The 23003-nt window shown below is 41.4% G+C and overlaps 1 protein-coding gene across 3 annotated transcripts in view; it reads left to right on the top strand.

Moving 5' to 3' along the window:
- The window catches only part of LOC101159770 (spectrin beta chain, non-erythrocytic 1), a 122282-nt gene that overhangs the window by 49816 nt on the left and 49463 nt on the right, over positions 1–23003 (top strand). The window contains exon 1 of one of the 3 annotated variants that reach the window (XM_023963145.1): positions 8292–9022. The exons of 1 other annotated variant lie outside the window; for it this stretch is intronic. In XM_023963145.1, the coding sequence (XP_023818913.1) occupies positions 8812–9022 (211 nt within the window). In that variant the 5' untranslated portion in view covers positions 8292–8811. Of the gene's footprint in view, positions 1–8291; positions 9023–23003 lie in introns of those variants that run through there. One more of the 3 variants, XM_023963143.1, reaches the window with a different exon arrangement.

Raw genomic sequence — 23003 nt, 5'->3', positions numbered from 1 at the left:
ATATCTTAATAATAATATCTTCAAAAATATGAGGATTGAAAAACCTAAAACAAAAAAACAACATATCATTATTCCTCTCTCACCATGCTTCACAGGAAAATGGTAATAAAAAAATAAGAAACTGTTTTACTCATTTCTAGCTAGATGTATTTTAAAGAAGTTTTCAAATAATTATTTTGAGACATATCTTCAGCAATGAAACTTTTACTGCCAACTTTTATGGAGCAGATGGAGAGCCGTACTGAGCGTGTGCAGAACGTCGGCCTTGCAGTGATTGGACAAAAGGGTCTGTAGTTCCTCGCCTCTCCACAAACACACATTTATCAGTTCAGACAGCATTAGGAGACTTATTTTAAATGACATTTGGATTAGATGCAATCAAATATTTCTTATTTTTTTAAAAAAAGGCTCCACTTAAAACAGCTGGACTCGAACTTCAGAAGGCAGGGTTTGGTGTTGCAGAGGCGGCAGACTAAAGCAACATTTTGGCTGCTTTGGTTTTTGTAAGCATCAGCTTCTTCCTGAGTAGCTTTAGCTTCAGTGATGCAGATTCATCTGTGCCTGACTGCAGCCCTCTACACTCTCAGGTTCTTCTTCCTCGTTGCAGCGAGGAGCGATCATCCGTGTTGTTGTGAGTTTCAGGCAGCAGTTTGCGGTTTATTCCAGGTGGTGTTTGGCTTTTTCAGATACCCTTGATAATCCAGAGTGTGACTGTATAGCACGTGCACTCTCATGTGCACAAGCTTACATGTTAGTCAGATGAGCAGTTTCTTTCCCTTCTTCCCTTCGCTGCCTCGTCTTCCTCACACTGCGCTCGAGCCTGAAGGACAGGGTGCTCTCAACAGCAGCAGTACCTCCTGCCTCCTCAGGGTGGCAGCAAACACGCCAATACAGGAAAATGTGACCAAATTGAACAAGCTAAAGAAAAGTTGTTATAGAGATTTGGTTGTCTTTTAAGGTTTGAGTTTCTCATCCACGTCATGAAGATGCAGATGTGAGTTGGAAAAATGTAAACATTTTACCTTCAGTGCAGGTGACACATAATAATTAGATGATAATAAAATTGATTTACCTAGTGGTAAATTTTATTTTGAGCATGGCTTTCATCACTTTTCTGTAATGCTCACTGTATTTTGTTCTAAAAATTGATAATCAAGGACTTTTGCTGAAGTCAAATGTAACTGCCATCTGCTAATATTAATATTTTATTATAGATGTAAAGATGACTTTGTGGTGTTAAAGAAATGCTGTTCAACTTACGTCTGTTGTCCATCTGACGTTTTTTGCAGAAGCGTTGATGCATTCAGAAGCATTTTGGTTTTGTCGTCAAAGTTTTAAATAAAGCTTTGTGCAATTACCAGCTGATACAGATAACATGCTGACCATTGATTTTAGATGAAAACTGGACTGAATGAGCGTGACGGTAACCACAGAAAATGGCTTTTTTGTTGTTGACATTTTTCCATCTTGACTTCATAAGTAAGCAGTACTTGGTCTGAGTTGGTTTGAGTCAACGTTTCTATGGCAACCATCCTCACCAATCTGGAGGGAGCTTGTTAGAACTTGAAAGCGGTTTACAAGAAATCTGTCAAACATCCCGAACAGTCAGCTTGAGCATCTGATTGGTCAGTTTATAACACGAATAACTTGCACTATGGAAAAAATATCCTCAGAAAATAAGGAATATGTTAGAAAATGTCTGTATTGTATCTATTTTGACAGATAAATTGACTGTGTAACAGCTGTTTATTTCTCTATAGAAGTCTATGGGAGCTCTTGAAACCAGCGGGTACTTCCTGTTTGGAACATGGGGGGGGGGTCACTCAGTCCAGTTCTCTTGTTTAGTCAATGATACCAACTATAACTGGGCATCATTTTATATGGATTATTATAAATGACTTCAGCAATTGGTGCAAAACGATGTAAGTTGCCTTGAAACCAGACGTAAATGATTAAGTGCTGAAAGTTTTATTTGTAAAATCCAAATATTTACATAGAAAAAGTGTGAAAAGTCTTTTTTTGGAAACTAGCAGCTGACACATCAAGCAGCTGTAGTTTGAAAATGAAATTCCTGGATGTCTCACAGATCTGTAAAAGTTGCTGGCAGGACTCGTGGGAAGATCTGATGAAGGTGCTGGTGTTCTGCCCATGATGATGCTCCATGAGGTGATGAAGACCAAAACCTGCAGTCACTTAAACCTGCAGCAGGTCACCTGCAGAGAGCCAAGGCTGAAAACAGATACAGAAGTCTGAGCGGGTCTTTTGTGTTTGTGCGCGCGTGTGTGGGTGTGTGTGTGTGGTTGGTTAAAGCCAAGTTCTCCTGCACATGATATCCGGGAACACAAAACCGCAGGTCTCCATGGAAACGCAGGCAGATCTCCTTACATTGAACAGAAGGAGGATGCATGTGTGTCAGCGTCCATCTCTGCCGGTTTCAACATTGAAATTCATTTTTGCCACTGCGGCGCTTCCCCTGCAGCACGGCGGTAACCGTGGGAACAGTGAGGAGCTGTTTAGAAAGCAGCAGGACGTCGTTGCAGCCCGTTCATGTAAAATGTTTTTGCTAAAACTGTTCAAGATCTTCCATGAAGCTCCATACATTCTTTTAAATCCAGTTGGCAGACTGGTCCTCCGTCAAAGAGCTCTGCTTAAAAGAAGACTTCCCTTCTAGAGTGAAACTGTTTCAGGTTGCATGTGTGGTTTTGGTGGAATGCTGGTTGTTTTCCCAACATCCTCCTGAGACCATGTGACCACAGTGATGTCAGGGGCCTGATGCTCCTCATGCCGTGCCGCCTGAAGTCTTAAAGGCCCACTCTGATAAAATGTGGGTTTTTAACATGTACTGGCATTTTTCTCATGATTAAAGACATAGAAAGGAAACCAAGCCTGAATATTTCTTTATCCAAAATGTTGTGAATCAAGAGCAGATGGAAAAAAAAAAAATCAATTAGAAAAAGATTGTATTTGAAAATAAAAAGCCTCCCTGCTCCGCTCCATTCCGATGCATCCACTTGTAGACAAATGGATCTACGTACGTCTTTGTTTTCCTTCTCTGAGCTTGAATCTGGATCTAAACTGTACAACTGGATAGCTCCGTATACTGCTCACCAATTTTGTTGCACCGGAAATATTAGATTGGGGTTGTGTGGGGGGTTGTGTGTGTGTGTGTGGGGGGGGGGGGGGGGGGGGGCTGTAAACAAAGGTGGGGGGAGCATTTAAACAGATGGGTGACAGGAAAGGGGGGCGGTGTTGCTCTGTACCAACACTTCTGCCCACAACTCAGTGGTGAATTTTTAATGAACTCTTGAAGGTCTGCAGAAACTATGCCCCAGAAAACCACACAGGTTTTTCAATTTGGCTAAAAAAACATCAGAATCATAATGAAGAGACCACTGGAAATGCTTTAAATATAAATCAAAAGATCATCTGAGTAGGACTCTAATAGAAAAGTTTTCCAGATTGAATCCACACTGATACGCTTTCACACACGCCAGTATTTCAGTCGTCTTTGGGACGCGTCGAGTAAACTCGCCAACTTGATCATCCCAGTCTTCAATACTGTCATATTCTAATGATCCATATTCTGTGTTCCTGAATATTCTACAGTGTAAAACTTTATTCCCAGATGCAGCATTTGTTATGTCATAGATGCTAAAAGTGGGCGGGTAATCTCTAGGGGCTCCTGCAGTATTCTGAAGACACACACAAAAAAAAGCCTGAATGGGTTTGGTTCACCCCAACAAAATGCCAAAAATGGGCAGTTGGGTGTCACAAAGTAAAGTTTCCACAGATGTGCCAATCAAAACACGCCTCTAGTTCAGAAACGTGAGCTCCATTGAAATCAAAAAGACTTTCATTAACCCCCCTCACCCCCCACCCACACACCCTTGATGAACATTAAAAATAGTTTTTGACGTCAGTATTTTTATTGTCTTGGTTTTGTGTGAAATCTTTGTGTACGAGTCAATACAAAAGCGCTCCCTGTTTTCACCAGCCTCTAGTGGTCTTTTGAGGGACTGCAACATTTGGAACGTTTTGATTGGTCTCCATTGGGAGGGGTCAGTTAAAAGAGGCTCCGACTCTGAACCCATGACATATCTGGAAGATAAAAAGCTTTCTAGAGTTCCAAAATGAGCTTTGAAAAGGTCCTCGGTGTGTTGCATTGACAGAAACCAATGTGGCGCTCATGGTGTCTCATTCCCAGTAATCTCAGGAATCACTTCCTGTTGATCATGCAAGGACCCCAAATGACCTCTTTATTCTGAATGTTGCATTCATGGAAAATCTGTCACTCTTCTAACCCAATGATGGATTTTTCTGGAAATCCAAGCCCTTCCTGTGTTGCTACTTAACACCCAACCATGATACCCCCACCTCTAAGCACGAGAAAGATCTGTTGTCTTCTTTTTATTTTTAATTCATTGGAACGTTTGGCTTACTTTAACGTCTCATAGAGGCTTACCTTTAGAGAAAATATGAACAGTGGAAATCGGAGTGCTGTGGATGTTTGGTTTCCCGTCTTCTCTCAGCTGCTGTTCCCTTCAGTTTCATATTTACTAAGCTGAACCCGAACCAGCGGACATGGGTGAGCTTCAGACAGAAGCGGTCCTGCGTTTGTTTGAGGGCTTTCTCACAGAAGACTCCAGGTAATTGGAAGCAGAGGCAGACCAGGATCCCCACAGAGATGCGCATGACCCACACAGACGGGAATGTGTGTCACTTCCTGTTTGCAGGAGCAGGGAGAGGAATGCTGGGAATGCTGGTGTGGCTCTTTTCTGTGCTGAATTGCCTTTTTTTTAGGAAAAAGTGGAAGGAAAGCAGCTTCTGGTTATTTTTCTGTTCCAGTGTTTCAGACAATTGTCTCTGTTCTGTTTTTACTCGTTTTAGTTTTCATCCTGTCTGATATGAGGTGTCAATCAAAAGCCGATCTTTTTTATTGAAGTTTCAATTCATTACGATGTAGTAGGAAAATGGATCGGGCAAACCCAGCTGGTCTTTTCCCGTACAGAAAGTGGCGTTCTCTGCCTGGCTGCTGCCCTCAGAGGAATGCGTGTGCGGTCAGGAGGATGAGGCAGCGAGTCGGTGTGAAATTCACCACAGCAGCGCTGCGTGTTTGCTCCCTGAACGCACCGTCTGCTTCAGATTGAGCAGAGCTGAGTTTGAGCCGACCCCTGCTCCAGCTCTATGAAGGCTCTGTTTGGTTTGACTGTGGCGGCCCGAAGGGCCGAACCACGAGGAAGTCTGATGATGGCGGGGAACACGGCGTGACTGAGCAGTCGGACAGACGGCACTCTCATGCTGAGGGGTGCTCGGGGACACCAAGAGCACCTCGAGGTGTTTGAACAAGAAACGCTGGGTCCATCTGCTGCCTGTTTGCGTTGACCTGACCTCTGACCTCTGCTCTGTGGCTGCATGTGGGGCGGGGTCCAGTTTTACCCACACGTCTCACCCTGCCCTCCCCCCATTCAATCGGAAACAAAAACAACCAAAAAATGTCTTTGTTTGAGACGTGCAGATCAAATTAGACATGAATGTTCCTGATGGACGCTCTAATCTTCTGATCCAAGCTGATATGAGGCGTTTGAGGAGGATGACGGGGAAGAAAGTTTCACGCGTGTCCCTCCAGGTGTTTGGATCTCTGTCCTCCCTGTGACTGTGCGGTTGGAAGATATGTGGAACATGTCCGGTAGTTTTTCATCCTTCAGATGAGACCAAAATCACAGATAGACAGGCCTACAGCAGATTTGAGTCCAACCTCCTCATTCAAGACTCCTGATTGGCTGTCGACATTGTCGGTCAGTCCCCCGAGTGCCGTGCCTCCTGTACTGAATCTGTTCAGTTTGTCAAATCTACGTAAATCGTCAACTGGGATCAGATCTTTGTTTTCATTCTACACTACTTTTTGAACTTTGAGAGGGGATTTAAAAAAAGAGAAGAGAAAAGGATGAAAATGCTCATGACTGTCTGGTGTGTAATGAGGGGTTTTACAGCTTTGAAACATCTGTGACAACTAAAGTTGACTGCTTCACGGGTTTTCACCTACTGTGGGTTATTTTTAGAATGTAAATTTTTGCGAGGGAACACAGCAGACATGAAATCTGGTTTTCCTGCAGAACATTTGAACACTGGACTGTCAGTTTGGTTCTGAAAGAGAAAACTTTCCTCTGCAGGACCTTCGCTCTGGTTCCTATCTGCTTTTGGTTTTTTTCCTGCCACAGCTTGAAAGGAAAAAAGCGAGCGCATTCAGGATGGACTCCTCATCGCCGTCGGAGTTTGTGTTTATCGGCAAAAGTTCCCGATGACAGCACGGGAAATCAAACCGGGGCCTCGTCTCTGTGAAGGAAGCGGCCCGATGCCTCAGGCTGCAGACGTTAGGGGAGAAGGCTCTTACATGTCTGGGATGTGTTGCGACTGAAATATTTTTTCCGTGTATTGTTTGAGCATCCTGACCTCTGACCTTTTGCGTCCTCGCTGTCTCTGGTGAATCTGCAATGCAGGAAGCAGAGCTCTGGCGATTCCAGATTTGTTTGGCGACTCCACCTTTTACTGCGCCCTCGTGTTGTGCTGTGTGGAGTGTCTGTGTGGCTCAAACAGGAAGTGCTGGAATGCTCAGACAGGAAGAAGATCTCCCGAGCGCTCTAATATTAGAGCAGAGGGTTCCTCAGGATGTTTGGACGTCTGTGAGGGAGAGATGAACTAACACCCCCAATCCGGACCCCCCCCTCAGACGCTCCCTCTCTTGTGCTGTCTTCATAGGCGTGAAGCGGCAGCGTTGTCTCTGTGTCAGACAGGATTAGATGAGGCAGGATGAGCAGTTTCACATGATCCTGTTTTTGTGGGGAGCTGCGCTTCGCGTTTTTATCAGACGCTAATAAACGTCAATCCTTCTGTCTGAAGCCCGGCCTGTTCCACACATCTCTTTCATTACCACCATGAAAAAAATTGTTAAGTCAAAAACTAACCAAGTCAGCTGATGAGGCCTAATCAAGGGTTTTCCATCATAATTTTGGCAGAAATGTGAACACTGCCAAGCATGGTGGTGGAGGGATAGTGATGGGGGCTTACTTTGTGGCTCCACCTCTTAAGGTTAAATCTACAGCATTTAATTAATGTTCATTGATTATATGTGAAGCTTTTATTCTGAAAAGGGGTAAAGCCTAAAGGTGAAACCTGACGGCAAAGCTGTTTCCTAAAACAGAGATGCAAGAAAACCCTTAAAGGAACATTTAATTACTTTCTTTTGTATAACTACTTACAAAAATGTGAAACCCTTTTTTTAGACATTCTGCAGGTCTTTTCACTTCTCTTTCCTTCTACCACTTTCCAAGCTTTTCTCAAAATCAACACTGTCCGGAATTTCTTTCTCATTTAGAGCCAAGATCTAGATATAAAGAAATTATTATTAAAATTAGTCACAATCTGTTTGCTGTATACTGAAAAAGAAAATAGGCTCAAATTGCTTTGTAGCTTTAGATTTCATTTTAAGGATGTCATTTTAAAGTTTAATAAATGTTGACAAGTCAGTTTAGGAGATAAACATTTAGATTAAGGTTCTAAGAATCCGTGTTACTTGTAGATGTAATGAGGATTTATTAAGATGGGTGTACTAAGATCCTATTCTCATTTTGTTCACTAGTGTTTTGTTGTAATCAATATAACTACGTTAGGTAGATAAAAACTCAACATACAAACTATCAAATTCAATAAATATTGGGGCGTATAGCATTCAATTTCAGTGATTCAACCAGCTCTTTCAGGTTGTTTTTCCCTTTCTGAATTCTGCTGTGGAACTCTTTTTTTATGGAATTTGATCTTATTATGCGATTTCTTTAGTAAAAATGACTTCCTCCAGGGATGCATAATTTAAAGTATAATTACTTTCTAGTAATTCTCTCCCTATTTTCAGATTGCCTCTTTTTGCATTGAATTGAACAAGTCTTCAAAATATTATTGGAAACATGAAGATTGGGAAGCAAAATCCCGCCTGAAGCTGATGAAGGAAAATGCACGACTCAAAGCAGGAAGTAGAAGAGAGAAAAAAGTTATTTATATTGTTTTATCCTTCTATAGGCAGAAAAAGATTGTTTTTCATGATTTTATGATTTTCTCAGAAGTTCAGTCTCCTGCTTGTTTTTGTCTTCCCTCCCCATGCTCCACCTTTTATGCTAATGAGTGTCCATGTCAAATTGGATTAGATGGCTGTGATTGGTCAGAGGGCGGGGCAGCTGCCAGTGCACGCAGCCCCTCCCCCCTCAGTTTTCCCTCTGTCTGAAAGGTGTCTCAGTGTCCGATCTGCTGCCTCCGCACACCGGAGGACAATCCCCCGCTTTCATTTCTCCCGCTGCTGCTCTCGCTGCGCTCTTTCTCCCGCTGCCCTCCTCGTCTTCTTCAGCCTGGGATCGTGTCAGGAGGGGAGATCTTGCAGCACTCATGGATGTTTGCAAGGAGGGAAACTGATGCTTTCACGGCCGTAGCAGCGGTTTACGTGCTGAGCCAGCGATTCCTGCCTCACAGAGAGAGAGAGAGAGAGAGAGGGGACCCACTGTTCACCTCCTGTGTCGCTCCACCACGCAGTCTTGCAGCTGAAGCTGTGGGTTTGAAGCTTAGGATCTATTGAAAATTTTTCCTTTTTATATTTGTCTTCTGCTGAAAGTTTGTGTGGAACTCTCCGCTGAGCTCTGCAGGAATCAAACTGGGTCTGGGGGGGCCGCCTCGTGTCTGGATTGATCCTTCGGGACCTTTTGATGCCTTCTTGTGGACTTTCTCCTCCATGACTCGTCTCATCTGAGTCCTCCTGTCTGGGGTTTCCCTATGGAATTTCAGAACGCTTCCGGCGCCCTCAGCGGGCCGCTCTCACCCCTCTCCCCCACCTCAGATTACGGTGGCCCCGGCCCCTCTCACGGGGCCAGCTTGGGCCCCAGCCTCAGCCCCTCCAGAGGGCCCAGCCCCGACCCCGCACACACGGGAGCCTCCGCTGCTTTCAACTACAACCAGCTGGAGGGACGATTCAAACAGCTGCAAGGTGAGACGCTCGAGCCGGGCTTCGGTCCAGAGCCAGATCTTCACAATTCATGAATCAGCATCTGCTTTAAAGTCAAAGCGGCCGGGCCGCACCCCACTTCACCTTCACACACACACTCTAACAAAGCTGCTGCTGCCTTGCAACAGATCAGCCTTGGGGGGGGGGGGGGGGGGGGGTTCAGACACTGGTTAGCTCCACACCCACATTTTGTCACAGAGCTGTGAGCTGACGGACAGCCTTTGCTCCTCTTCCTCATTTGGTCTTATCAGGCTGCAGGGTGTTGGTCCGCAGATGAAAGTCCAGCTCCTCATCTCAGTCTTAATATTTGATCCAACGCTGTGATTGCAGAATTAAAGCCGCAATAAAAGGAGAGCGGTAAAGTTTGATTGAAGGTTGTTTTATCGAAACGATGACGGTCCTGGAAATTTTGGTCAAACAGAAAATCTGAACCCAGACAAAGTGAAATTTCTGAAATCAAAGAAAAAATCCCTGTTTTTGAAAACAGAAACTCCACACCATGGAGACGACCACAACTCATCAGACTTTTGAATGAACAAAGTCGACTTTATAAACGTGGCTGTTGGTTTTCATTGACTTTTATCTGGAGGAGAGCATGGGGGGGGAGGGGGGATTCACCCAGAGTTACCTCTGGTTGAAATGATTCATTTTAGACTGAAAGTCTGCAGCTTCCTACTTCAAGGACCCACTCTGATGAAACGGCTGTTTTTGGTGTTTGTAAAAATGTTCTTGTGGCACTTTTATCATGATGGAGGACATTTATTAAGAAAAATAAGCTTTAATTAGCATTTCTAAATATTTCTTCTTTAAAATTGTTGTGAATCAGAAGCAGATGGAAGAAAAAGCAGTTTGAGTCTCCCTGCTCTGCTCCATTCTGACGCATCCACTTTTAGATAAATAAATCCATGAACGTCTTTGTTTTCCTCGTCTGAGCTGGAATCTGGATCTGAACTGTACGGCTGGATATCTCTGATATTGCTCTCCATTTTTGTTGCATTAGTAATGTTAACTTGGGGGTGTGAGGGGGGGCTGTAAGCTAGCGGAAGAGAGTGTAAACAGATGGGTGAGAGGAAGTGGGGGCGGGCTTACTGTTTTTGGCTAAAAATAATCATAATTAAAAGACCACTGGGGACGCTTTGAAAATAGATCAAAAGATGAGCGCATATTTAAGTGTACTTAAAGTATACGTTGTCTAAACTGAGGCAGTATACTTGAAGTTTACTTTTTATATACTATTTATATATTTGTAAACTTTGAAATGTTCCATTTTTTTGTCTAAAGGAGATTTCAGTTATCATACACCTTACACTACATGTACATGCTCTATAGTACATTTACTATACTAATACTAATCAACTATATTTAATGAGATAAACTTCAAGTCTACTTTTTTTCAAAGGGTTGTGTTACGCCCCCCCTTCTAGTGGCCCAAAAAGGACGCAACACAAAAAAATGAAGCCCCATCTCCCTCCAGTCTCAAAAGCCAGCACACTTAAAGCAAGTTAAGAGATTTATTTTGATTGAAACATGAGAGCTAGAGTATTTACTTCAGAGTGGACCTAGGCCAAAATAACAAACAAAAATTGACCTACCTAACAAGAACCCAAATCTTACCTAGTAAAACAACATAAACCAAAAGACAACAACTTACCTCCCTAACATGAGAAAACATGAGTCAAAGTAAATGGCAGTCCACTCCTACATCTCTAAACTCTATATAGCTGGTTTTGGGAGAGGTGGGAAATGTCAAATGAGCCTCCTTTGGTCTTCTTCCTGGTTCCTTTTATAGCAGGTGTGATTCCAGGAGTGACTTCTGGCAGCCAATCCACTTCCAGTGCTGGAGCACCACACCAATCACAGTCCGGCACCTGCACACTGACATTTGCAAGACACACAAAAAGAAAACCACACAAAGCAAAACGTCCTGGGACGTAACAGGTTGACACGTTTTAAAAATGTGACGTTTTGGTCTAAACCTCAAATATTAAACTAGACCTCGATGTGATTCCTTTCATTTTTCTCCACCGATGCTTTCCCAATCATAATTTGTCCAAACGTGTCTGTGCGGTCCATCGGCACTATGAGTTGATTGGTTGTCTTCATCATGCTTAATTTACCACAAATGATAAATGCTTCAGTTTTTCACTAAATAGCAACAAAAAAAAATCTTTTTTGCAGCGTTCTTTATCGTAAATGTAACTTTGGAAACAAATGTTGAAGGATGGAACAATAAGAAGCGGGTGTGGTTTCCTTGAGTAACAGCTTCCAGTTGCTGTGATTGGCTGACAGGTTTCCAGCCGGTCATAAGGTCAAACGCTGGTTTTTAAGGTTGGCTTCAACAAGTTGCCTGGATGTCCTTTCAATGAGGCTTGTGTTAACATTGTGGTTGTGTGTTGGAGAGTTTTGCAGAGCTTTTTCGCCTGTAAAGATGAAACTATAAGACCGTTCATAAAATTGATATAATGATCCTGTCTGTACCGGGTGTTGCAGATTTTTGGGTTGTCCGGGCCTGTCAAGGGTTGAAGAGCGGAGCGGCCGGTTCAAGTTGCATCTTTAGGGGGGAGCAAAAGTGTGTCTTGCAGTTTCTTTGAGGCATGTTAAAATTGGAACGTACCATTTTTGTGCGTGTGATAATTGCAGCACGAAGTATTTGTAAGGCTAATGGAAAATGCACAGCCTTATGGGAAAACCTGTATACATGGAGCTTATCATGTGACCATAACTTACTGGCTCCTTGCAAAGTTTGCATGATTTTGCAGGGGAAAAAATGAAAAATCCCCACGATACTTTACTTACTTCAACCCCTACTTACCCTTGCTTGTTGTTGAGGTGTCCGCTATGACCTGTCGCCTGCAGCATGTACGTATTGGACCTTGATATTTCATCGACCTTCCTGCCCTGTACAGGTTTGCCCATTTTTCACCTGCAGAGACGCCGTATCCACCTGTAAGGTCAGCTGTGACCAAACCGAAAGTTCTGGTTCTGTAGTTTTATTTGGAGATGCAAGTAAAGAAAAGCAACAAACTTAGGCCTGCACGATAAATCGCAAATTATCGATATCAAGCTGTGCAATACACATATCACAAAAGAAAACTGTGATAAATGGTTACCTTAAATATGCCAAAACAATCATTTAAATGAATTAAATAAATCCCTTTATGCATTTGACCAATCGGATGGAGCCCTTCACGTTGTTGACCAATCAGATGGAGCTCTTTTATGTTAGATGTTCATCTCCTATATAGACGAGGGTCATTTGGAGTGTAATTTATGTTTTGTTGACTCTTATTTAAACTGAACTGTGGCATTGAAATGGAAATTATGTTTTTGGTTGTTTTGCTGTTTGCTTATGTATCACAAGTTATATCGTCATCGAAATATTGATCAATAATAAATATCACAGATCATGAGTTCTCCTCAAATCGTCGAGCCCTAATCAAAAAGCAGAACTGATTTCGTGCTCTATCTACAAGCCATGTAAAGATCAGTACAAATGTGTTTTTAATCAAAATCCTGGTTTAGATGTCTCGCAGTGGCAGATCTCGACCTCTGACCTTCAGACCATGCGCAGCGCTCCCGAAGGCTGCGAGGTGTCGGTTTTTCTATCGACAGAAGCCGTTAGCCGTAAAACCTTTTTTTTCTGTGGAGAAAACATTGGCTGATAACTGACCGGCGGGCTGAATTTAGCTGAAGGCCGATGCAGCCAATTTTCTAATGGCAGCTATTGAGGCTGAAAGCAGGCGGCTGGCTCCAGGCCTGATGGGGGGGGGGGGGGTCATGAGGCTGAAAGCAGAGAGCTGCTGTCTCTGAGAAATCATTCAATTTGTGTTTGCCTCACAAATGCCCCTGCATATGTCAGCTACTCCGAAGTATCTATTTATGCATATTTCAAGCTATTATCAGATAAAACTGAAAAACTGTTCATTTAGGGGTTGGATTTTAGCTCAGATGCGCTCCAAAACAACGGGACCTTATTTAGTTAATAAAAGTGTGTTATTTCGTCAATATCAATGCAGTCTTGCTTTTTATCATTTCATTATAAAAATGTAAAGGCAAAAATTATGATAAATCCTGTTTCAACATTAAATTTAGTTTTGATTCATGTTAATAAATGGCAGTAAGTATGAATAAAAGTTCAATCTCGTCATGAATTTTTACAAAATATACATACTGTGGCTTTATTGTATGAATGCCAGAACTTATGATATTTTGAAGTCGGACTCTGACTGAAGGTTGGTATGAATTCAGTGTCTTCAATATGTGTTTTTTATTCATTCATTTCAAGTCCATTCTTTTGTGTTGAATCTTACTTTAACTGTAAATTGTTTTTTGTCATTAAACTTCAGTTAAAGAGTCAATTCACAACCCAAAAGTAGTTTGGTAAGTTTAATAGAAATAAGCTGAAGCTGGATTGGTTTTCCTTTTATTTCAATGGACTTTCAGCTCTTTGTCGTTTTCAGAAGCTTCATATGAAAGTTTTTTTTCTTCTCCAGGCTTTGCTTCTTCCTCTTTTCTTTATCTGAAAAGTTGACTGATCTTCAGCAGAGAATGTTCCAGATGAGGCTTTTATGGACTTCATCGATGAACTGCTGTGGAGTTTAGGAACTCGTGCTGCTTTTAGACGCTTAGATCCACTCGAGTCGGTGTCGGAAAAAGAGCGGCAGCTGGAAGCCTGCTGCTGTTCCCACGGAGTAGGACAGATAAGCAGTTCGCGTCGTGGGCTTTATGGCGGCCTTCTCTGAGGCGTGTTTGGGCTGTAAATCTTAAAAGTGCGCCCGGCACTCGTAACCCTGGTGCTCCAGAGCCGCGCCTCACCTCCGCCGCTTCAGCTCCAGTGACGAAAAGTTTGAAGGGTCGCCGATTATCGCTCCTTCAGGAGCGAAGAGGCGGCTGACAGGCAGCTCTTCCTTCTTTTAATCAGGAGTATTGAGCGAACATCCAGTTAGGAACGATGCAATTACAGAGCTAGAAGAGCCGCCTGCTGCACTGACTCATGGGACTTTTTTATTCAAAGACCCTGCAGAGCTGAGTCATGATGAAGAACAAAAAAAATGTTTATTCAAACAGAATCACAGGAAGCCATCTCCTGTCAGTAAAGATAACTTTTGAGGTTATTTCAAGTTTATTTTCTCACATTTTGCTCCCATGAGGCTTGACTACATTACCCAGAAATCCCAGCCAGACAGGTTTCCAGGTACCTGAAGGACAGCTGGAGAGTGACAGGAGTCAATGGAGACATGAATTAATAAACAGATTGGTGGAGGAGTTAATAATTCAACAGAAGAAGCCCAGACATGGAGGGAGGGGGGTGAAAAGGAAAAATTAGACAAGAAGGAAGACGGAAAAACATTTAAATGGAGATGAAAAAAAAAGGATTTGGTGAAGGATGAAAAAAGATGTAGTTTAAAAATGTTGCTAAACTGCTGATTTAAGTGTGATTATTAAGAAAATAAAACATTTTCAAGCCCTTAGTTTGAAATTCTAACGTGGGCGGAGCTTCATACTGCGACATCAGCGTGGGCGGCTAACATAAACAAACCCTTTAGAAAAATGGCGCCTGTCAAACCATCAAACCACCCCTTGTACTCAACCAGCCAATCAGCTGCTCAGAGAAGGAGGGGGCGTGTCCAGCGTGGTCCATAAAGCCCCAAAACATCCAAATGTCTTTCGGTTGCTCTTTCAGTGAGCTCCTCATCCTCCTCATTAAAGATTCATGAGCCGCTAACCTCCCCCCCCCTCACACACACACACTTCTAACATTTAGCCTCTTAGTGAATTTAAAGAGGATCGGATCCACATGGAGCAGGGAAGAAGGGCGGCTTCATGCCCTCCTCCTCCTCATCATCACTTCCATATCATTGGCTCTGAAAAGCCCTTTGAAAAATTATAAAATGAAGAATAAATAAATAAAATTTTCATGCTTCTTTTATTTAAAAAAAAAAGAATTTCTTTATTAATTTTCGTTTTAAAATGTTATGTTATGTTTTTGTTTCTGTTGTCTAACCTCAAAGACCCACTCCAGTGAAAATGGTGGTTTTGTTGTTTTTAACGTGTTCTTGTGGCATTTTTCTGATGATATATACGAAGAAAAATTAAGCTTGAAATTACATTTGAGTATTTTTTTATTCAAATCGCTGTGAATCAGGAGCAGATTATAAAAATGCTGTTTGTTAAAGATCTTCATAAAAGTTTCAGCAGCAGAAGAAAAGTTTTACTTCTTCATAAACTCTTAATGGACTTTTTCAGTTCTGTTTTTTTTCCATAAATGGATGAAATGAAATAAAATGTGGTTTTATATGATGTGGATCATCTTAATTTGTCGTTCTTGAGGCCATGTTGAAGTCCCAGGCAAAGGCTAAACATGATCTGGAGTCCTGAAGCTGTTTTTTTAGAAACCCGTCCTGCAGCCTTTCTCCTCTATCTAATTGCTCCTTCCCGTCAGAAGAAAGCCCGGTGGATCTAGAGCGTCTCGTGAGTGTCGAGATGACATTCTTCAAAGAAAAAAGGAGACAATATGGAAGCGATTGAGGGAGCGTGGGCTGCAGCCGGGGCGGCGGTATCAGTTACAGGCGCAGAATCGGGCTGTTGTGGAGCGTGAGCAGAAGGTGACATGGGGAAGTGTTTGAGGGGGGAACCCCGTGGGTGCAGGAGAACTGCTGTCTGCATGTGCGCGGTTCAGCACACGTATCTGCTGGATGAAAGGGCCGCTTTGACAGGAATGCTCCACTGAGCATGCTCACAATGGCACAAAGGAGGTGGAGCCTGCGAGAGCTTAAAGAGAGGGAAAAGGGCGATTTCTCAAAACCTCAGATTTCCTTGGATTCTGTGTGTTTTCCGCTGAAACCCGTCCTCAGGTTGTGCAGCAGTTTCTGGCAGTTTGGAGTCCACAGCTGAGTGCAGCTCCGTCTGAACTGGCAGAATTGACAGAACTCCTGAGCTTCACAGTAAAAAGTGTTCAGCGTCACATTGATCTGCTGCAGCTGCACCTTCAGACCGTCTCCTGCAGGTTTCTGAGTTGATCCTCTTAAACTAAAGCGAGTTCAGCCCCAAACAGGGGACAAATGTAATGATTTATCACCCGGTCTTTGCACAGTGACCCCCCCCCCCCCCCCCCCCCTATGAAGCTGTAAAGCCACAATAAGGGACTGTTGAGGAATAACAAGTCTATTCACTGAGAGACATCCGCCTGTTTCTATCTAATGAAACAATGAAAACTGCCTTTAAAGACCCATGCCAATGAAAATGGTGTTTTGGATGTTTCTAACATGTTTTTGTGGCCTTTTTCTGATGACGGAGGACATATTAAGAAAATTTAGCTTACAATTGGATTTCTGAGTATTTCTTAATTCAGATCACAGTGAATCATAAATCAGAAACGCTGTTTGTCATGTAGAAAATTCTGTGGGCGGGCCACAAGCAGCTCCCTGCGGCGCTCTGCAGCGGTGAGGGGAAGGGGTGCGCAACTCAGAGGTGAATTTATGATGAACTCCTGCCGATCTGCAGAAACTGTCTCCTTGAAAGCGACACAGGTTTTTAAAGTGTCTCTAAAAACGACAGATTCAATTTCAACCTAAAAAATGTAATTATTAGTACCTTTTGATATTCTAATAGTTGTTTGACATTGCATATTAATGAATAAATGTTAGAATAGATGAAATGCCAGCAGGTTTCTGTACAATTTTTTCTACTTGACCTTTATTTAAACTGAGCAAAGGAGTGACTTGAGTTGTTCATTTTTATTTATTTATTTCCAAATTTAACAGTCGAACACTTTTCTCCTACAGACATTTATGACATCATAGAAAAACTTTCATTTTCTCTGAATCCATAATACTTTAAGCATAAATGGATTTTAACTAATGAAAGTATTTCTCCAACCCATATTACATTTAGACATAAGGTCATTTAGATATCATTCAGGTCTGGAGCAAAGTACCTTCTCCCGCCTGCTTAAAGCCAATGTTGGAGTCTGAAAATGATTCTCTGATTGTTTCTTCCAACCTGGTAACTGAGCCTTTCCAAACCTGGGATTGGCTCCAAATTCATCTCGATTTATTTGATCTATTAGACGGGGACAAACATGAACAGAGTGGTTCCTGAGCGTGGTTGTGACTGCAGCTCACAGTTTCTTCATGGGACCGGACAAACGTTAAAAAAAACGAGCTTTCTACACCCAGGTGTGTGACAAACTGATTGGACTTTGACTTTTATGGCCTTATCAAATCAAAGCCTACTTCCTGAGAGCGTTTGAATCCACTCTGTATCGCCATCTATCCGTTCATCCATCTTCAGAAACGGCTGAATCCCTTTTGGGGTCGTAGGGTTGCTGGAGCCTATCCCAGCCACTGTTGGTTGAAGGCAGGCTACATCCTGAACAATCTATCACCTTTTTGTATTGCAATAGACTAAATTTTATACTACCTATTGCTTCATGTGTACGATGAGCATTTTTTAAAGGAGAGCTCTGTGGAGATGATTGTCTATTGCAACCATTTAATTAGTTTCATGTCTGTGTGTGAGTCAGATTTCAAAGTCTATTCCACAGGAAACCGTCTAACCACGCCTGCGTGGTTAAAGTGAAAGCCTAAAACAACTGAGAGTAGTTTAAGGTCAGTCAGACAAAGTAGATTGTCTTTTTCCAACATAGACTGCAGTGTTCAGAGGTTTTGGTCTGGTAGAGTGGTTGGGTTTAAGTCCAATCATGATCTCCACAAAATGAAGAGTAAAAAGTATTTCCAGAAGCTGATTTAGATCTTGACTCAGCATCCTGAGCAGTTTGAGTCATGCATGAGGAAGAGCTGACAGATTCAGACGACCGCTGAGAGAAAACAGCAGCTTTCCCACTCAGCTTTTAGAAGTCTGTGCAGAATCTACGTGAAGGAAGAGGCTCGCTGCCAAAAACCACACAAATGAAACCCAGGAAAGTTGTGTGCAGGTGTCACAGATCATGTGTGATTGCATTCAGCAAAAATGTGAGTGCGTCAGATAAGCTGATCTTATCTGGCGTGCGGCTTTGTAAAGGTATGATCAGGAATGTTGAAGCCGCTCATTCTGAACGAAAGCTTCTTGTTTCTCAGCCTTAGAGTCCTACAGGTCTTTTTTATTTAAAGTTAAACGGAGCAACTGTTCCGGTTAAAAATTAAAAATGAATTTACAAACTCTCTGGAAGGACTTTGCTCCAGGTTTGGGCTTATCCTGATCCAAAGTCCGTTGTCATTCTGATTTAAAAGTGCTCACTTTTATTAGAGGATTGTACTCATTTACCAGGAGTCAAGGATCAGCTGCCAAAGAAAAAGACTGAAGTCTGAAGTTTCTGCTCTGACAAACTACAGAATTCAAAACATCTGCAGAACTTTCTGGTCCAATTTTCTATTCCAGTTTTATTCAAGTCCCATCACTTTTTTGCCGTTTTTTCTGGAGCTAAATAAATTCCTACTCCTGTTATTTATTAACCCAATTAAACTCCATACTTTCAGCTGTTGTAATCACTCTGGTGTCAAAACATTTTTGGGATTCCCATGTAAACTTTTGCTTTAAATCACGTTTCTTGGTCGTCAGCGTAACAGCTGATAAAAAAGTGAATATAAACACAAAAAAATGAAAACTTTGTTCTCTTTATGTAGTAAAAAAAGCAGCAAATGTTCAGCAACAAAGATCAATCATGATACTTGACTTTTTAAAATCTGTTTTCCATTATTTACACCTCAGGTAAATAAATAAGCATCAAGAGTTTGCAATGGCAAATTTATCTTTATCTTTGCAATTATTACATTTTTTGTGGTGGTTATTTTTAAGACATTTTGTACTTTAGCATTTGTGCTACCATTCAGAATGTTTAAAATACCTTTTTGAGCCTTTTTTGCAACATTTATTGAGTAAGTGTAGTTTTTCTTGATGGATTTTTTTATGTTAAAAAAATCTTATTCTTTAGATTTGTTTCTGATTCTCATCAGTTGAAAGTAAAAAGAAAACTGAATCTGTGAGGACTGTTTTTAAAGACTAACGTGAAAATCTTTAATATGAAAAATAGTTTATTTCTCTGCGAATTAAAAACAAGTTTTAAGCTGCAGAAATCTACAGGTCAGTGTTAAAATACTAACAATAATCAGAAAATAACAGTCAGTACTGAAAATTACTAACAGAAGAGTTTTGTTTCTTTCATTTGAAAATTCTCAATTAAAAAAATGTAAAATACTAAATACTTTACATATTACATACATTTTTCTTATTTTACATTATAAGTGTAATCTGTAATAATAACAGTAATCGCTGTTTGTTGTTTTTATTTTCTTATTTTTTCAAGCATTATTACTATTGTCGTTAAGGTGGGAAGTTTGCAGCAATCTTGAAAAATATAAAGCAATTGGAAAGTTGTTCCCTTTAGGGCAAAATACTGTTGCTATGACAACTACAAATAAAGGAATTCTTTGAAGATGAACAATATTTTCACTCTAGAAAAAAAAAGTTAAAATAAAAACCCAGGAGATGAGTTTCAGTCAAATATCAGCCTTTTCTTGTTCAGCCTGTGCCTCAAGGCTCCACACAGCAAAGGCAGGAAAGGAAGTTGACTGGGAAGAACTTTTATGTCATAAAGGGTTTTTTCAATACTACATTAACAGTACTTTGTCTAAAGTTTTACTGAAAATAGTTCGGATTATTTTTACTGTATCACTTGGAAATCCTTCACTGACTTCTTTAAATTCTCCTGGACTCATGGAAAAGAATCGTTCATGTTTGTCTACAACAGACTCACTGTTTTTGTTCACAGCAGCATGAGAGTCACGCAAACTTGACTCAAGAAACGGTGCTGAATAAACACAGCAGTTATGCTGTCAGGACAATTTAAACTTTAACACAAGGTTGATGGATTTGTTTACATTTTCTAGCATCTTTTGTCACTCAAACTTTTGTCTTTTTAAATGAGATTGTAATCTTAAATTGATTTAAAAAGCTGTAAATCGTGTTGTGGACACATTTGATCAAACTGCATCCCTTTTTTTTGCCACGGTTGAGGTTTTTTTGCCCTGACTCATGTCTCACAGGTTGCAGATTCAGTCTTTTCTTTATTCATCAATACAATTCTCGGGTTTGTGGAGCAAATTGAGGTTTAGGGTTAATTTTCAGCCTGAATTCAGCGCTTGGTGATGATGAGACCCACGTTCCTCTGTTCTATGGTTTTCTTTCTTTCTTCATTTTTTGGTTTTTCTTTTCTTTCTTTCCTCTCCATAGTTTGTTTCTTTGCATCCTTTTTCCTTCCTTCCTCTCACTTCCTTCCTTCTTTTTTCTTTGTTTTTCATTCTGATCACCTCCTTCCTTCCTCTCTTCTCCACCCTTGAGTTGAACTCTGGTTCCTCTCCTCGTTCCTTCTTGCTCCTTTTCTTCTCAGGTTTCCTTCTTGGCCGTTTCTTCTTCCTCCTCCCACTTTTCTGTAGCATTTCTTTATGGAACTAAGGCGAAGGGTTCAAACCTGAATGGTGCAGACCGTGCTCATATTTGTTGTGTGTGTGTGTTATTTACATTCACACAATGATACAAGAGCTTGATGCACCTCACATGATGCTCTGACTCCACTTTCCTGTCTCCATTGTGCGTTTGTGTTTGTGTGCGCGCTTCCTGAGGTTAAGGTCATCCTCCTATTAAAAGTGTGTAACTGTGTGTTTGTGTATGTGTGTGCCATTGAGCCGATCTATAGATCCCTGTCAAACTCGCAGAAGCTTCTTCTTCTTGTGGATTCAGCAAAACCCCGAGAGTCAGAATCCGTAACTGAAGCCGCTGACATTGAATTCTGCTTAGCTGAGTGTGTGTTTGTGTGTGTGCGTGCACACACTTGTTTATGTGTGTTCACTTTAAACCTCCTTAAGTAAATGCAGCCAGTGCTTATAAATGTTAAGTTTCTATTCTTTATTTTGTAACACAAAATCTTGTGTTACACAAAATGTAACACAAAATAATGAATGAAGTACATTTGCTGAATAAATATCATAAACATTATATAACATTAGAATATGACACTGAAAGTAATAACGTTTCATATCTAATTTAGATTTCTTGAAAAATCCTTTAAAAACAAAACATTTTTTAAAGATTTGAGATTTTTGATTTCCTGTATTCATCTTCTTCTTGACACAAGAGGAAAACCTGAAGATCACACTGGGAGGTTCCTGTGTTCTGCGGACATTCCACTGATGAACTGTGATTCATCAAATCCACAAAGGGTCAAGTTATTGCCGTTTCTTTCGTGTCGGTCTGCGGCGCTGTGCGATCTGCCAGTGTGAGGTTCATTTACTCGCATTCAGGAAAAAGCAACGGCTGCAGGAAGGGGAAACCCAACGCCCCCCCTCCCTCACCCACCCTCTGTGGGAAGCCACCGCACGCCACGCGCACAGACTAAAACATTTCGGGAGAGGCCAAAGATGGACAGAGCGCACGCCAACACAGAAACTCAGCTTAATAAACCCAAAACTAGTCCCCAAAGAAGTTAGCCTCTTTGACGCAAACTACTTCTTCTTAATTTAGAGTTTTTCTTTTGAGAAAAAGTTCATAATTACAGCCTGCATTTAATTATCAATCACACCAAGACACCATAAACTAGGGGTGTCAGAATCCAGGCCTCAAGGGCCAGAATCCAACATGTTTTCCAACCACCCTAGCATCAAAGCTCGATATTGGCTGAAAACACCTGATCCAGGTAATCTGCAGCAGAAAAAGCCGGATTTCTGGAAAACCAGCAGGAAGCCGGTCCTCGAGGCCTGGAGTTTGGCACCAATGCTAGAAACCTTTGCAGCTAACTTTAAGTTAGTAGAGTAGATATGCAGCCTAAAACACTAAGACGTGACTAACAAGACATAGAAATGACCTTTACACCTTTCTGCAGGTGTGGATGGACTTTCACCCGATTTTGTTTGATACCATGTTGGCACCATTCTAAAATAAAGCTTTTGAATGCACAAGTGTTTTACTATTGACTGTATAAGAGGACTGGACTGAGTGACGCCTCTCCCCCCTGGCGTTCCAAACAGGAAGTACCTGCTGCCTGCTAGAAGCTAAAATGGCATAGACTTATATAATGAAATAAAAAGCTGTTCTATTTGTCAGAACCAGCATTCTTGCTGAGCTACTTTTGTTTTTAACACGTTCTTGATAATCCTCATTTTTGCTTCATGGTGTTTTTTTCTGTAGTGTAAGTTATTCGTTTTAAACTGACCAATCAGATGCTTCAATAATAGCATGTGGTTTCATGGTGAACATCTCACGGAGCCGGCTTTTAAGTGGTAGGGGTGTGGACTTCTAACGAGCTTACTCGTGATTGGTGAGAGTGGTTGCCATAGATACAATGACTCAGACTTATCACTGCTTACTGAAGTTATCTAGCTGTAACAAGGTGGTGTTAATTTGGTTGGAGCCAAAAGTAAGCCATTTTCTGTGAATGACGTCACACTATCCAGTTCTTATATTCAGTCAATGAGATTGACCTGAAAAAGTCTAAGTCTGTGGTTAATAAACACCTGTTGCAGTCTTCATGTCTGAGCAGGAAAGTTGTTTTCCAAATGGATATATATTCCATACATGATCCTTTTTCTTTAAAGTTGCCATGGTCACACTGTTATATTACTGAACTTTTTATTGTTTTGCTTTGTTTTGTCTTGATATTTGCGTCCTCCATTTATTCAATACATACAGTGTATACTTCATTCTTCCTTCAGGGGAAAGTAGAATTTGTATTAACTTGATGTGGATTCACTATGGATGTGATGACAATGTCGTCATAAGGCAACATCATGCCAAAGGCAGAATCTTTGCATTTGTGGTCCATTTTCTCTGAAACGAAGGACATTTGTTTTAGAAAAAGTGGAGCCCTGATATAACAATCTAGAAAAGTTGGATTGTTCTTTTCTGGAGTCTTCAGCCGTTCTCCACCCTTTCATCCACTCTCCTATTTCCTCTGACCAATCCCAGACCTGGT

This window comes from Oryzias latipes, chromosome 15 (assembly GCF_002234675.1).
Source record: "Oryzias latipes chromosome 15, ASM223467v1".
NCBI lineage: Eukaryota > Metazoa > Chordata > Actinopteri > Beloniformes > Adrianichthyidae > Oryzias > Oryzias latipes.
Note: the sequence above shows the minus strand (reverse complement) of the source record. Positions and strands in the feature narration are given on the sequence as shown.